The sequence below is a fragment of the Dipteris shenzhenensis genome, chromosome 20 (assembly GCF_047967505.1).
Source record: "Dipteris shenzhenensis isolate YYH24624 ecotype China chromosome 20, Dip_SZ_1.0, whole genome shotgun sequence".
Classification (NCBI taxonomy): Eukaryota; Viridiplantae; Streptophyta; class Polypodiopsida; order Gleicheniales; family Dipteridaceae; genus Dipteris; species Dipteris shenzhenensis.
In genome coordinates, this window is record NC_141615.1 from 1114832 (window position 1) to 1128077 (window position 13246).

At 44.4% G+C, this 13246-nt stretch overlaps 1 protein-coding gene across 3 annotated transcripts in view; it reads right to left on the reverse strand.

Moving 5' to 3' along the window:
• Positions 1–13246, reverse strand: part of LOC147889106 (maltose excess protein 1-like, chloroplastic) — a 48051-nt gene that overhangs the window by 4434 nt on the left and 30371 nt on the right. For all 3 annotated transcript variants that reach the window (XR_015542940.1, XR_015542939.1, XM_087391934.1), the window contains exons 5-8: positions 3568–3669; positions 3355–3473; positions 3095–3157; positions 2784–2845 (exon numbers count right to left, since the gene is read on the reverse strand). Coding sequence is in view for 1 of the 3 variants with exons in the window: in XM_087391934.1 (XP_087248060.1) it covers positions 2784–2845; positions 3095–3157; positions 3355–3473; positions 3568–3669 (346 nt within the window). In the remaining 2 variants the exon portion in view is untranslated. The remainder of the gene's footprint in view (positions 1–2783; positions 2846–3094; positions 3158–3354; positions 3474–3567; positions 3670–13246) is intronic.

The window sequence follows — 13246 nt, forward strand, 5'->3', positions numbered from 1 at the left end:
ACTTCTAAATTAGCAATTTGTTGATAAAACAAACCTCACTTCTTTAGAAAAGAATGGACTGTCATAGGAGCCTATGCACGTTGTTTCATTTGTGTTATCAGCATGAGGTAAATATGATGTTACACATAAGTATGATCACGTATGGTGTTGAGAAGTCATGGATCATGTTATTCGATCCCACACCACCAAACGTTATCTCACATGCATGTGAGATGGTCTTCTTGGGAGGGAAATGCCTTTTGAGCAGGTGGCCGCACTGCCATGTGACGCATCGCAGGGAGACCTGCCGTGAGGGCCCTCGTCCCGGTGTCCATTTGATGCAAAGAAACCCTCTCAAGAATTCTATTTGTGACAAGTGCATCACGTGAATAGTTGTCTAAGTTATGTATCTCAGAAAGCTCTATCATTGCGTTCCCAAAGTAAGTGGCTATCATTGCGTTCCCAAAGTAAGTATCTATCATTGTGTTCCCAAAGTAAGTGGCTAAGAGGCACACATAGCAAGGCAGCTTGCTACAAGGGACTGCATCCCCATCACCCACTAGTGAAGGAACTGCTATGGGCGAATCGATGTGACGATGTGTGACTTGCTTGGCTAAGCAAGGGCTCATGAATCAAGTTATTCCACATGATGAACCATGATTTAAGTTTAACTTAAATCAATGCAGATTGCATACATTAGAATGGGTCCAGATGTAAGTTGCTAACTAGGGCTAGGGATTGTGAGCAATCCTGGCTGATAGCACCTTGCCTTGTCTTAAGCTAATCAATAGAATTTCAAGGTTAACTTTGTAACCTCACTTGCATCACGTTTAACAAAGAGTAAATTCTCAGGTTCCCATGTCTGATTTGCCATTATTGCAGTATATATTCCTCACCCAAGACTCCTTATGAATGAGGACATCATACAGCTTTTCTGTACCAAGACAATAACATTTTCTACAAAATCGACATTTTCTATGAAATTGGAGTTGATTGTGTATGTTTTATCTTCTTACTCTTGTGGATACTTTGCACAGCATTATTGAAACTTTCACTTGCTTGCTTGTTCCAAAACTGCCTTTCATTTCTTGTATTATGACTTGCGTTTGCTAAAGCTTGAAACTCATGATGACTGATTGCCGAGCAAACTCAACCATGACAAAGCTAGCACTAAACGAGAAGGCTAATAAAAAAGTAGCCCAAATTGTCTTCGTTCAAGCTACAACTGCTTGTAAAAAATATAATATTTCATTTTAGTCTCTTCCAAAACAAGAAAGTCTAAGCAGAAAATGCTCAGAAAGGATAGATGATGGGGCAACTCATTGCGTGTATGTTGACACATGTAGGAGTGATGCACACATGTAGGCAGCAGGACCATCAATGCCTACAAGCCATCATAGTCACATTAAAATCCACTTGGTCACCTATCCAAACATCCAAATGTTTGATCCAAACGTATTTGGCAAACCCATTTCCCCCCCCCCAATGGGATGGATCTTTCCTGTTGCCCAATGCGCAACACACATTGCACATTGATGATTGTGATTGCATAAGCATGATGCACGCTGACCCTGGCCTCAAAATTTAATGCATTTTGCACACTGCATAATGCAAATGTTTAGGTTTAAGCTTGAAGGTCTGACTCTTGGATGTGGTCTTGGGTGGGATTGTGTTTTAGGCCCACATTGGAAGGGGCTAAGGGCACATCTAAACATTTTGATTCGTCAAACAAGTGGATGTAACTATGCAGGCATTTCTAGTGCAATGGAATAAGGCTTCTATTGTAGATTCGCAATGATGAAGTGATAGCTTAAGGTAGAAGACACACTGTGTTCACTGGCATGAGCCACTATCCTGCAATAAAACTTTTCTTTGTCGTAAGTTTCCTCAAAGCCATTGAGACTTTGCAAATGGGTAGGTTTCATTGCCAATTATTCCACCTCCTAACATATAAATGGTGGGTGACCTGATTGCTGTCCCCCCAATAATGCTCTGCCATGTGGATCCCCTGGGTAATGAGAACTCTTGTTCAAGCTTGTTGAGCATGTCTACTCCCACTCGTGTGAATGATTTTTGCTCCTCTTGCCCAATAGCACAAAGGTGCTTGCAAATACCAAAAACCTTGCAATAATGAAGCTTAAGGTTCCCCAGCCAACAATTTTCGATGCAAAAACTTGCCTAGTTGAATGCTGTGAGATTCAAACTTCAAGAATTTACCTATGTCTATCCTCCCTTGTGTAGAGAGGGCTTGATATATTACCCAAAAAGGAGAAAGCACAAATCACAATTCAAGGCTTCCAAGAATGGCAATCGACTAGTACTTCTCTTTCCCTTTCCTTTTTTTTGGCCTCTCCACCACTCCTCTCAAAAAAGTGCAGCTGTAGTGGAGCATTCCTATTGCTCCAAAAATGAGTACTCAGCCTCAAACTAGGCAGGGGTTAAGATGCCTCCTCCAACTGTGTGAGGAGAAGAACAGTATCTTCAAGGCAAAACAAACTCTCAAGTTGCGGTTGCTGCAACAATCTACGAGTCGATTATTCGCAAGAATTGTTTCTAAACCTAAGTCACGTTTAGGGTTTGTCCCATATGCTTTCTTAGTTATACTGGATTATATAGTAAGGAACAGCCTTAGCAGGGTTTTATTCTCAAAATGTAAGTTCGTAGTACACGGACATCTTAAAGAAAAACCTGCAGCTATACAGACTAAGACAAATTGAATATCCCTTCTCGAATCCCTCAAATGCAACATTTTCCTTCAGTTATATTTCCTTCATCCCTCCTGTCTTTTTGCCACTGAAACGTACCAAGCCAAAGGGCAAGTGCACAGCTGACACCAAGGAAAACAGATCCCCCGATGCATTTGTTCCTGAGTCATCAGTTACATAAAATCAGTACAAAAAAATACCCCATGGTTGATACATGGAGCAATACATAAAAGTGAATTCCAGCTTTGTGCTCAGACTTTAGCATCACAAACATGAACCAATGAACAGACTTAAGTTCTCACAAAAGTCCAGTCGGACTTCAGAACTTTTGTCGTTGCAACACAAATTACCCTCTTGTTTGTATGCAAAAAATTTTAGAAAGCATTTCTGAGACGAAATTGAGTACTCACAGATACATGCTCAATAAGATTCCCCATCCTTGCATAAGCGCACCCCATGATGATCCTGTGAACCTGTACTTGACAGAAAATATATTATCAATGATATACAATGGCATCATCCAAATCTTTCACGCACATAACTTATCATAGGAATGCAAGGTTGTGGCAGCTATCCGAAATGATATCAAAATTGTGTGCAATGTGACTCTTTTTGTCCTCAATAATGTTTCATTTTGTTACATGGATCACCAAACACACATATAGCATACCACATGAGATCCCGAGTAAAAAGAGCACGAGGAAGAAGAAGGCTGTTGCCAGCCATTGCCAGTAAGATTGTCAAAACAGAAAGTCCTCTAATGTTGGCAGGATTAATGAAATTGGTCCACTGCACACAAAGTTACACATACATAAGAAATTTACAGATTAATGCAGACACAAACAAAATTATTGAACGATACATATCAACCAGCAGAACTCACCATTTGTGCAACTGGCCCCCACATAAATAAGAGAGTGGCAGACCAAGCTGCAACACCTCCCATGAAATTTGACATATGTCTTGGCAGTTTCTCCAAGCGCCCCTGCAGATACATTCAGACTCAAAGGTTGAGTAGGCCCTTGATCACATGCTTCACTACACTTGAGGTTCATAACGGGTGATCATCAGGGATAAAGGCATCCAATACACAATTACATGCTTAAATAGAAGGCAGCAATCATCGTTCATGTTTTCAGAAAATAACCCTGTGATTACCAGAATATCAGAGGCTTATCCACTGTAAAAGACATGGATACCTCGACATGGAAGAGGAGCAAGGAAACAAGAAGTGTTTGAAGGCTTCATTCTCCATTTACTCATATACAACCATCAAAGTACAAAACTTGTTGAAGATATCATAGCCAAAGAGTGTGTGGTGATGTGATGTGTTGGTGTGTAGTACTAGGAGTTCTAGTTCATGTGTGTGAGTCATGTGTGAGTGCCACGTGTCGCTATGGGACTTATCCCATATGCACATGGTGCTAATGTGTGAGTGAGTAGCCTATATAAGGGTTGTACTTCACGTATCATATCATACTTGATGAATGAATGAAAGCCTTCATTGTGTCTTCATTTGAGTATCACTTCTTCACTCCCTAGACTCTCTCTCTCTCTCTCTCTCTCTCTCTCTCTCTCACACACACACACCATGTTTGTAACATGGTATCAGAGCAGGTTCACCCTGCCATAGCTGCCACATCATCCTAGACCTAACCCTAATACGAAACCCTAATTCTGCTCAAACCTTTCTTTCTACAGCCGCCTCAGCCCTTCACATTTCCGCCTCAAATTCAGCCTTGTTTCTCTCCTTTCAGCTGCTTTCTACCCTTTTAGGGTTTCTACACAGCCACCATCTTTGCTGCCCATTCCGCCTCTGTTTGGCAGCCCATTTGCTCTCGTTTCTGCAGGTGTAGCCTCTCCATTGCCTGCCCTTCATAGCCGTCTCTGTTCAGGTCTGTTAGGAGCAGCACATGTGAAAATTCGAGCTATTTCAGAGCATTTTCATCCCCGTTTTTAGGGTTTCCAGGCCACTGCAGCAAAACAGCCCATCCATGTGCGTTGGTTGAAGATTTTTGAGACTTTTCGACCTATTTTGGAGCAGTTACTTGCATTTCGAGTTGCTCTAGGGTTGTTGCTGCAGAACCGCCTTCAACAGAGCAGTCTTCGGGACTGTTCCTAGCCTCTATTTCATCTAGAATGGCCGACTCCTGGCCTGGTGATCTGGTAAAACACTAGAACCCCTTGACCTACATCATCGGTGGTCAAAGTGGTAGACAAGAAATATGAAGTAATCAGAAAGCCCACTTCTCATCATATGAGGAAGGAACAGCAGGATCTGTTGATGGAGATGTTGCAGCAACATGGGCTGAGGTAGATGCAGGGGCTGATGTAGAGGGTTTGGAGTAGCAGTCCCTCTCCCGGTGATTATCACGACCACAAATGGTGCATGGATGAGCCTTGAAACAGTCCTTCTCCATATGATTAGTTTTGCCACAATGAGTGCAAGGCTTTCTTACCTTAGAACTTCCTTTCTTTGCTAAAAATGCAGTGTCAGTTACCTTTCATTGTTGAGTTCTTTCTTCCTCTTGGAGAGCATTGATGATACCTTCAAGAGAAGGATTATTGTGATACTTGAAGGTGTTGGGGTAAAGGCACATTGCCACCCCTTTATTAAAGATAGGACATCTATGACTGTCTTAAGACAGTCATAGGGTAAAACCTAATCCTAATAAAACTAATGAGTTTGTGGTGTGGCTCATCACTTCACACCCGCACATTTGAGTCTCTCACTCTCTCTCACTCTCTCCCCCTTTGCTCTTCTCCCTGTTTCCTTCCCTCTCAACTGGTATCAGAGCCTTCATCTCTCCCTCTCCACTCCTGTCCTCTACCCCCTCGGGACTCGTGCCCTCAGGCAGCGTGGCGGAGCTTGGCATTGCGCAAGCAGCACGGGCTGCAGCGGGGCAGTGAGGGTGCATCGCGGGCCAACGTGACAGCAGAGGCGGCGCGCAAGTGTACGGACGTACGTCGTCCGTACATCCGTACAAACAGGAGTCGCAGATCTGCGGGCAACAACGGTAGCGCAGCGCGGGGCACAGCGGCGCAGTGCGAGCACGGGCGGCGGCGAGCGGGGCAGCACGAGCAGCGCAGCTGCTCACGCAGCTAAAGCTACAGCAGCAGCTAGCTGCTGCTAGCTGCGCAGGGGCAGCCAGTGCGTGCATCGCACAGCACCAGGCCGCGCAGAGCCAGAGCGCGCAGCGTGCGCCCAGGTACGGCCATCCGTACCTGCCGTACGGACGCCGTACAGGAGCCATACCATACGGACGTACACTGCGCACGTACAGGACGTGCATCAGGGAAGAACTTTCGAAAAAAAAATTTTCTCTTCTGGGATTCCGTACCCTGCACACGTGCGCAGGTACAGGAAGTACAGCAGGCACAGAATTTTTTTTTGGAAGAAAAAGAAGGAGAAAGAGCTCTCTGCTCTTCATTCAGGATCATCTTTCAGTTCTCAAAACTGTGTTTTCTTGAAAGTACAGCAAGTACCTTCATTTACCTCGTGCTTGAGGTGAAGAGAACCACAGAGTGTGGTTGATTGCACAGTTATCTGTTTTCGTGAAGGAAATGCCTTGATTTTGCAGAGGACTTTTATGCTTTTACTGGGCTTGAATCTCAGTTTCCGGGTGAGCAGATCATAGGGCTTTTGCCTGGCAGTTGATGCTTTGTATTCCTTGAGGTAGTGTGGTGCCAGAGAGCACACATTTGCCTCGATTTCCGTAGTGTGGAGGTGACATTTTCATGCAGGTCACATTTCTTGTGCAACACTCAGAGAACTTCAGTTGAGCCACGCTTGCCAGGGCGCATCGAGTTTACTCGGTCCCTAACTGTCCATCGTTGACAGTGCTCAAAAGGTTCCTCATTGAGTGTTTGTACGTTGGGATCTGTGTATGTCTTTTCTACACAGGGCAGTATTTGCATTACACTGTTGGTTGATTTTGTCAGAGAGATTTTCACATTGCATGCTACCTCAGTGTTGAGGTGTTCTTCACTTGGTTCAGGTGTCAGATCAAGGGGCTTTTGCCCAGATTTTGTTTGAGAGCACTTGGGTTACCGACAGAGATCTTCAGATGCATTTTATCCCCTTGGCAGAAGGGTGATTGCTTGGGATTTATCCCATTTTCTGTTGCAGGTTTTGTGACAGGCTGAAGTGTCAATTTTTTTTTTGGTGTATGCCAAGTGGTTTATGCATATTAAATCAGTGCAATACCTCATCTGAGGTGGGAGAAGTGATCAGGACAGCAGTGTTTGTGCTTTGTCAGCTGATTATGCACTGTTAAAGCAATTGTGGAGCAGCTGCAGCATTCTGAAATTACTGTTTTTATGCCTATTTGAGCACGGTACAGTGTTTCAGAAGGTATAGTAACTGGGGGGAATTTTCTGTTTTGCTGCAGATTTTCTGACAGTTTTATTTATTTATTTTTTTTAACAGCACTATTGTGAGTGCTCCTGGCTCTTGATAGAGCAGGTTTTTTTTTCTGAGAAATCAGAATTTTATTCAGTCTTTCTTGACTTACAGGGAGTCAGGTACTTTCCTTATCTGATATGGCATCAGGGGGAAGTGAATCATCAATTCTGAACATAAAGAAGTTGGAAGGGGCACACAATTATGCATTATGGGCAGAACAGTGTTTGAATGTACTTCTGTTAAAGAAGATTTTTAAGCCCATAAGGGCGAAGGGTGTCAAGCCATCTGACATGACAAATGATGACTGGAAAGAGCTTGATTTGTCCGCAAGGGCAGCTATCATGCTCACTATTTCTGATACTCTTGTGTTCAATGTTCAGGCTGAAAAGACCTCTTATGGCCTATGGCAGAGGCTAGAAGAGTTGTATGCCCAAAAGAGCTCAGCCAGTAAGGTTTATTGGTTGAAGAAGCTGGTTGATCTTCGCATGAAGGAAGGTACAGCTATGACCTCACACTTGAGTGAGTTCAATGCCATCTTTACACAGCTTATTGCACAGGGATTGAACCTTGATGAGGAGTTCAAGGCTACTTTCTTGCTGTGTACCCTCCCTGAGAGTTGGGACACTTTCAAGACCACCCTGTCAAATTCGAATGTCACTCTTATGTATGCTGATGTAGAGAGCTCTCTCCTTATGGAGGAGATGAGCAGGAAGAATAATGCGAGCAGCAAGTCTTCAAATGCCTTGCAGGTACAGGATAGAGGCAGGACTCAGCAGAAGGGGAGATCTGCTAGTAAGTCCAAATCCCGCAGTCAGTCCCGTGGCAAAAAGGATATTGAATGCTTTTATTGTGGCAAGAAGGGACATGTGAAGTCTAAGTGCTTCAAGTTCATACGGGATCAGAAAGCCAAGAAGGCTGAAACAAAGGATGCAGGCAATGGAAGCAAAGGCAAAGGCAAGGCCAAGGCAGATGACTTGGATGCAGTGAATGTTGCAGCAGAGGACAGTGACAGTGACATACATGATGTTTTATGCTCTTCTGCTGTAATAGCACATGCTTTGGTTATTGATGGCCATGACATGCACACCTGGCTCTTGGACTCAGGTGCTTCTTTTCATGTTACTCCTCATAGGGAGTGGTTTACTTCCTACACAGGTACTTATGGAGTTGTTCATCTTGGGAACAACTATGCATGTCAGATTGCAGGGATTGGCAGTATACAGATAGTATTCCCTGATGGACGCATATTTATGCTTGATGGTGTTCGCCATGTGCCGCAAATCAAGAAAAATCTGATTAGCACTGGCTTATTAGATGACAGTGGTTACCACACCTTATTTGGGGATTCCAAATGGGTGATTACTGATGGCCAGGCTGTAGTGGCTGAGGGTTTTAAGAGTGATACCTTGTACCCTCTTTATGTTTCCAGTGTGGGTAATCATGTTGTTGCCATAACCGAGCTGCCAAAGGTTTCATTGTGGCATAGCCGGTTGGGACACATGTCTGTTAAAGGAATGCAAGAACTGTCACGTTTGGGTTATCTGCCGTCTCTTTCTTTTTCAGATTTGCCTACTTGTGATCATTGCATATTTGGCAAGCATTCTGTGACTCCTCATAAGAGGAGAACTCCCCAGAATAGAGCACCTCTTGATCTAGTGCACACTGATTTGTGTGAGATGCCACAGTTATCACTAGGGGGTGCAAAATATTTTATTACTTTCATTGATGATGCCACACGCAAAGTGTGGGTCTATTTCTTGAAGTATAAGGGCGATGCCTTAGATGCTTTCAAGAAGTTTGTCGCTCAGGTTGAGAATCGGACAGGTCGTAGGCTGAAATGCCTCAGATCCGATAATGGGGGTGAGTATGTGTCACATGCTTTTGTGCAGTTTTGCGAAGCTAAGGGCATCAAACAGGAACTCACAGCCCCTCATAATGCATCTCAAAATGGTGCAAGTGAGCGGATGAATCGAACTATTCAGGAGAAGGTTCGATGTATGTTGTCTTATGCTGCATTACCCCATGGCTTTTGGGCAGAAGCCGTGCAAACAGCAGTTCACATTATTAACAGGTCGCCAAACAAGGCTTTGGAGTTGAAAGTGCCAAAGGAGGTGTGGTTTGGCAAGCCACCTTCATATAAGCACTTACGTGTATTTGGCTGCGAGTGCTTTGCTCATGTACGCAAAGAACTGCGCACCAAACTGGATCCAAAGTCTATCAGATGCATCTTTATGGGTTATGGTGACGAAGGTGAAATGGGGTACAGGTTATGGGATCCCGTTAAACGGAAGATTATACGCAGCAATGATGTCATCTTTAAAGAGGATAGTGTACACAAGGAACCCGTGCAACCTGTGGAATACAGGAGGGTTATTTATGATGATGTTGGACAGCAAAGAATGCACATTTATATGCAGCAGCAGGCTGCTGCAGATAACCCTGTTCAAGAGAGTATACAGGCTGAAAATCAGCCAGATAATTTTGCCAATGATGCACCACTGGATATGCCAGCAGATGGGGCTGTAGAACAGCCAGATATGGTGGTACAGCCACCAGGCTGGACAGCAGCCTAATCCGGAACATTTTGTTAGAAGGAGCACCCGTGTACAACGGCCTCCTGCCAGGTTTGTTCCAGGAGCCAATAATGTGGCTGATTTTATCATGCTGACAGATTGTGGTGAGCCTTCCAGCTTCAAGGAAGCTATGGGAAGAACAGAGAAAAAGAAGTGGGAGAAAGCCATGCAGTCAGAAATGGACTCCCTACTTCAAAATGATACATGGGACTTGGTGCAGCTACCTGCAGGCAGAAAGGTTTTGCCATGCAAGTGGGTTTACAAAGTCAAAGTGGATTCAAATGCTTTACCGAGGTATAAGGCCAGATTGGTTGCCAAGGGATTTAAGCAGGAGAAGGGCATTGACTTTGATGAGATCTTTTCCCCTGTAGTCAAGATGACTACTTTGAGAGCAGTGTTAGCTCTTGTTGCTCATGACGACATGGATTTATGTCAGATGGATGTGAAGACAGCCTTTCTTCACGGAGATCTCCATGATGAGATCTATATGAGTCAGCCAGAGGAATATGCTGTTAAAGGGAAAGAGCAGCTTGTGTGTAAGCTCAAGAGGAGCTTGTATGGACTCAAGCAGGCGCCAAGAGAATGGTACAAGAAGTTTGATGCCTTCATGCAGTCCCAAGGGTATCATAGGTGTGAGACCGATCATTGCTTGTACACCAAACGGGCAAAGGATACTCATTCTATATGTGGATGACATGCTTATTGCCAGTAAATCTCAGCATGAGATTAGTGCTTTGAAGAAACAACTGCATAAGTCTTTTGACATGAAAGACTTGGGTGATGCAAATCATATTCTTGGCATGCGGATTACTCGTGACAGGTCCAAGGGACTTTTGTTTCTGTCACAGAAGGAGTACATTGACAAAGTACTGCAGTGGTTTAAAATGGCAGGGGGGAAGTCTATTAGTACCCCATTGCCTCCACATTTAAAACTCAGCAGTAAGGACAGCCCCAGATCAGATGATGATAAGGCTGAGATGGCCAAGGTTCCGTATGCATCTGCAGTTGGTTCTTTGATGTATGCCATGGTTGCCACTCGTCCGGATATTGCTTTTGCGGTTCCGTATGCATCTGCAGTTGGTTCTTTGATGTATGCCATGGTTGCCACTCGTCCGGATATTGCTTTTGCGGTGGGAGTCATCAGTAGGTATATGGCAAATCCAGGCAAGCGGCATTGGGAAGGAGTGAAAGGTGTCTTGAGGTATCTCAAGGGTACCAAAGACTTGTGCATATGCTATGGTAGGCAGGATGCATTGGTGCATGGTTTTACAGATTCAGACTATGCAGGGAATGCAGATAACTGGAAGTCTACTACCGGTTATATTTTCACATTTGCAGGAGGTGCTATATCATGGGTATCTCGGTTGCAGAAATGTGTTGCACTATCAACTACTGAAGCTGAATATGTTGCAGCCACTGAGGCTTGCAAGGAAGCAATATGGCTTACTCGGCTGGTGGGAGACTTGGGCATTACAGGAGATATGCCAGTTTTGCATTGTGATAGTCAGAGTGCTATCATGTTGGCAAAGAATCCAGTCTTTCATCAGAAGACCAAGCACATAGATGTGAAATATCATTTCATCAGGGAGGTACTGGAAGACAAGCGACTTGAGCTTGTGAAGGTGCATACTGATGATAATCCTGCAGATTTGCTCACTAAGAGCTTGCCTACAGAGCGGTTTGCACATTGCCGCCACATCATGGGATTAGGATAAGACCATTCTTATTTTATGGTCTTGTATACAGTAACTGTATATTGCTGTAATTTTTATTCTTTTCTCCCCTTTAGGCACATTGGCCTTTAGGTGGGAGGTTGTTGGGGTAAAGGCACATTGCCACCCCTTTATTAAAGATAGGACATCTATGACTGTCTTAAGACAGTCATAGGGTAAAACCTAATCCTAATAAAACTAATGAGTTTGTGGTGTGGCTCATCACTTCACACCCGCACATTTGAGTCTCTCACTCTCTCTCACTCTCTCCCCCTTTGCTCTTCTCCCTGTTTCCTTCCCTCTCAGAAGGTAGTGACAAGAGTAGCATAGGTGTCAGGTAAGCTTTTGAGAAGCACAGCAATAGCAATATCTTCGGAGATGGGAGACTTTACTGATACAAGCTGAACCATAAGACTGCGAAGATAATTGACATGAGAGGCTATAGTAGCTCCTTCCTGCATATGTAGATCAAAGAATGAGATCATAAGTGCAATCAAAGAATTTTTAGATCGGGGTCCAAAAAGGATATCCAAAGTGATCCATGCTTGAGGAGCAGACTGTATGTCGGAGATGTGATGAATGTAATCATCTCCAAGACCCCGAGCAAGATGATAGCATAGGCTTTGTCGTTTGTTCTTGGCAGTGACAACTTGCTCAATGTCGGGATCTTCGGGAGCAGCACGGTGAACAACGTCCCAAAGACCTTCTTTCATAAGATGGCACTTGATTTTGATTTGCCAAGTATGAAAGTTGGACCCATTGAATTTGTCGATAGACATGAGAGAATGAGAGGAAGAGGCCATGTGGGAAGGTCTTACCTCTTGCTAAGATGCAAGGGCAGTGTCTATTCCCTTACAATATTGCAGAAATAAATGAAAGAAGAGATCCAAGAAGCCGGTTCTCTCACCACTTTGTCAAGGCCATAGCATGTGACAGCCCATCGAAGCAGGAGGAACCAGCAGTTTGCAGATATGAGAATAAAAAAAAGACTGCTCAGCAAACTGAAAGAGACAATGCACAGTACCTTAGCAAGAACTGAATGCAGGTTGGGCAGAGATAGAACAACTTCAGAAAGTCGTGGGCAGCTCCTTCAGCTCATGAAATCGGGGCAAAAATGGCGGGCAGATCTGCAGCAGTAGAGGCAACTTGAACAGGAACGGCAGCTCACAGGTACAGTGCTGGTACAGCGGGTGCAGGTACGTACAGCCAACGTACGGCCAGCGAAGACGGCCAACGTACGGCAAACGTACGGTACGAACAGAGCGCCACACGTGCAGATTTGGCAGAGAGCGAAACTGCGCAGCAGATCTGACAGCGTAATGGCGTGCAGATCTCGCGCGCAGATCTGGCAGAGAGAAGCTGTGGCGCAGAGAGTGGCAGGGCAAACAGGAGCAGCCCGTTCGGAGATGATGGCGACCAGCTGAGCGGGGCAGAGATCTGAGAAGAGGCGGCTATGGCTACAACAGACTGAGGGGAGAGAAGAGGGATCTACATGGCTCTGATACCATGTAGGAATGTAAAAGGAAGAAGTAGAAACTAGAAAACTAGAAGTAAAATAAGAACAAGATTGAAAGACAAAGAAGTACCTTGAGAAGAGTGTAGACAAGACACAAGCTAGATAGATAGATTGCAATGATGTGACCCATGAATATATGGGCCAAAGTACAAGACATAAAGCAAGAGTGCTTATGGGATAATTGTAGAGGTGCCACATGGCACACACTCAAGACACAAAGACTAGACTAGACTAGACAAATATAGACTAGGGAAATAGTACACTTAGTGTGCACTTATCTCCAACAGAGTTCTAGTACTAGTTCATGTGTGTGTCATGTGTGAGTGCCACGTGTCACTATGGGACTTATCCCATAT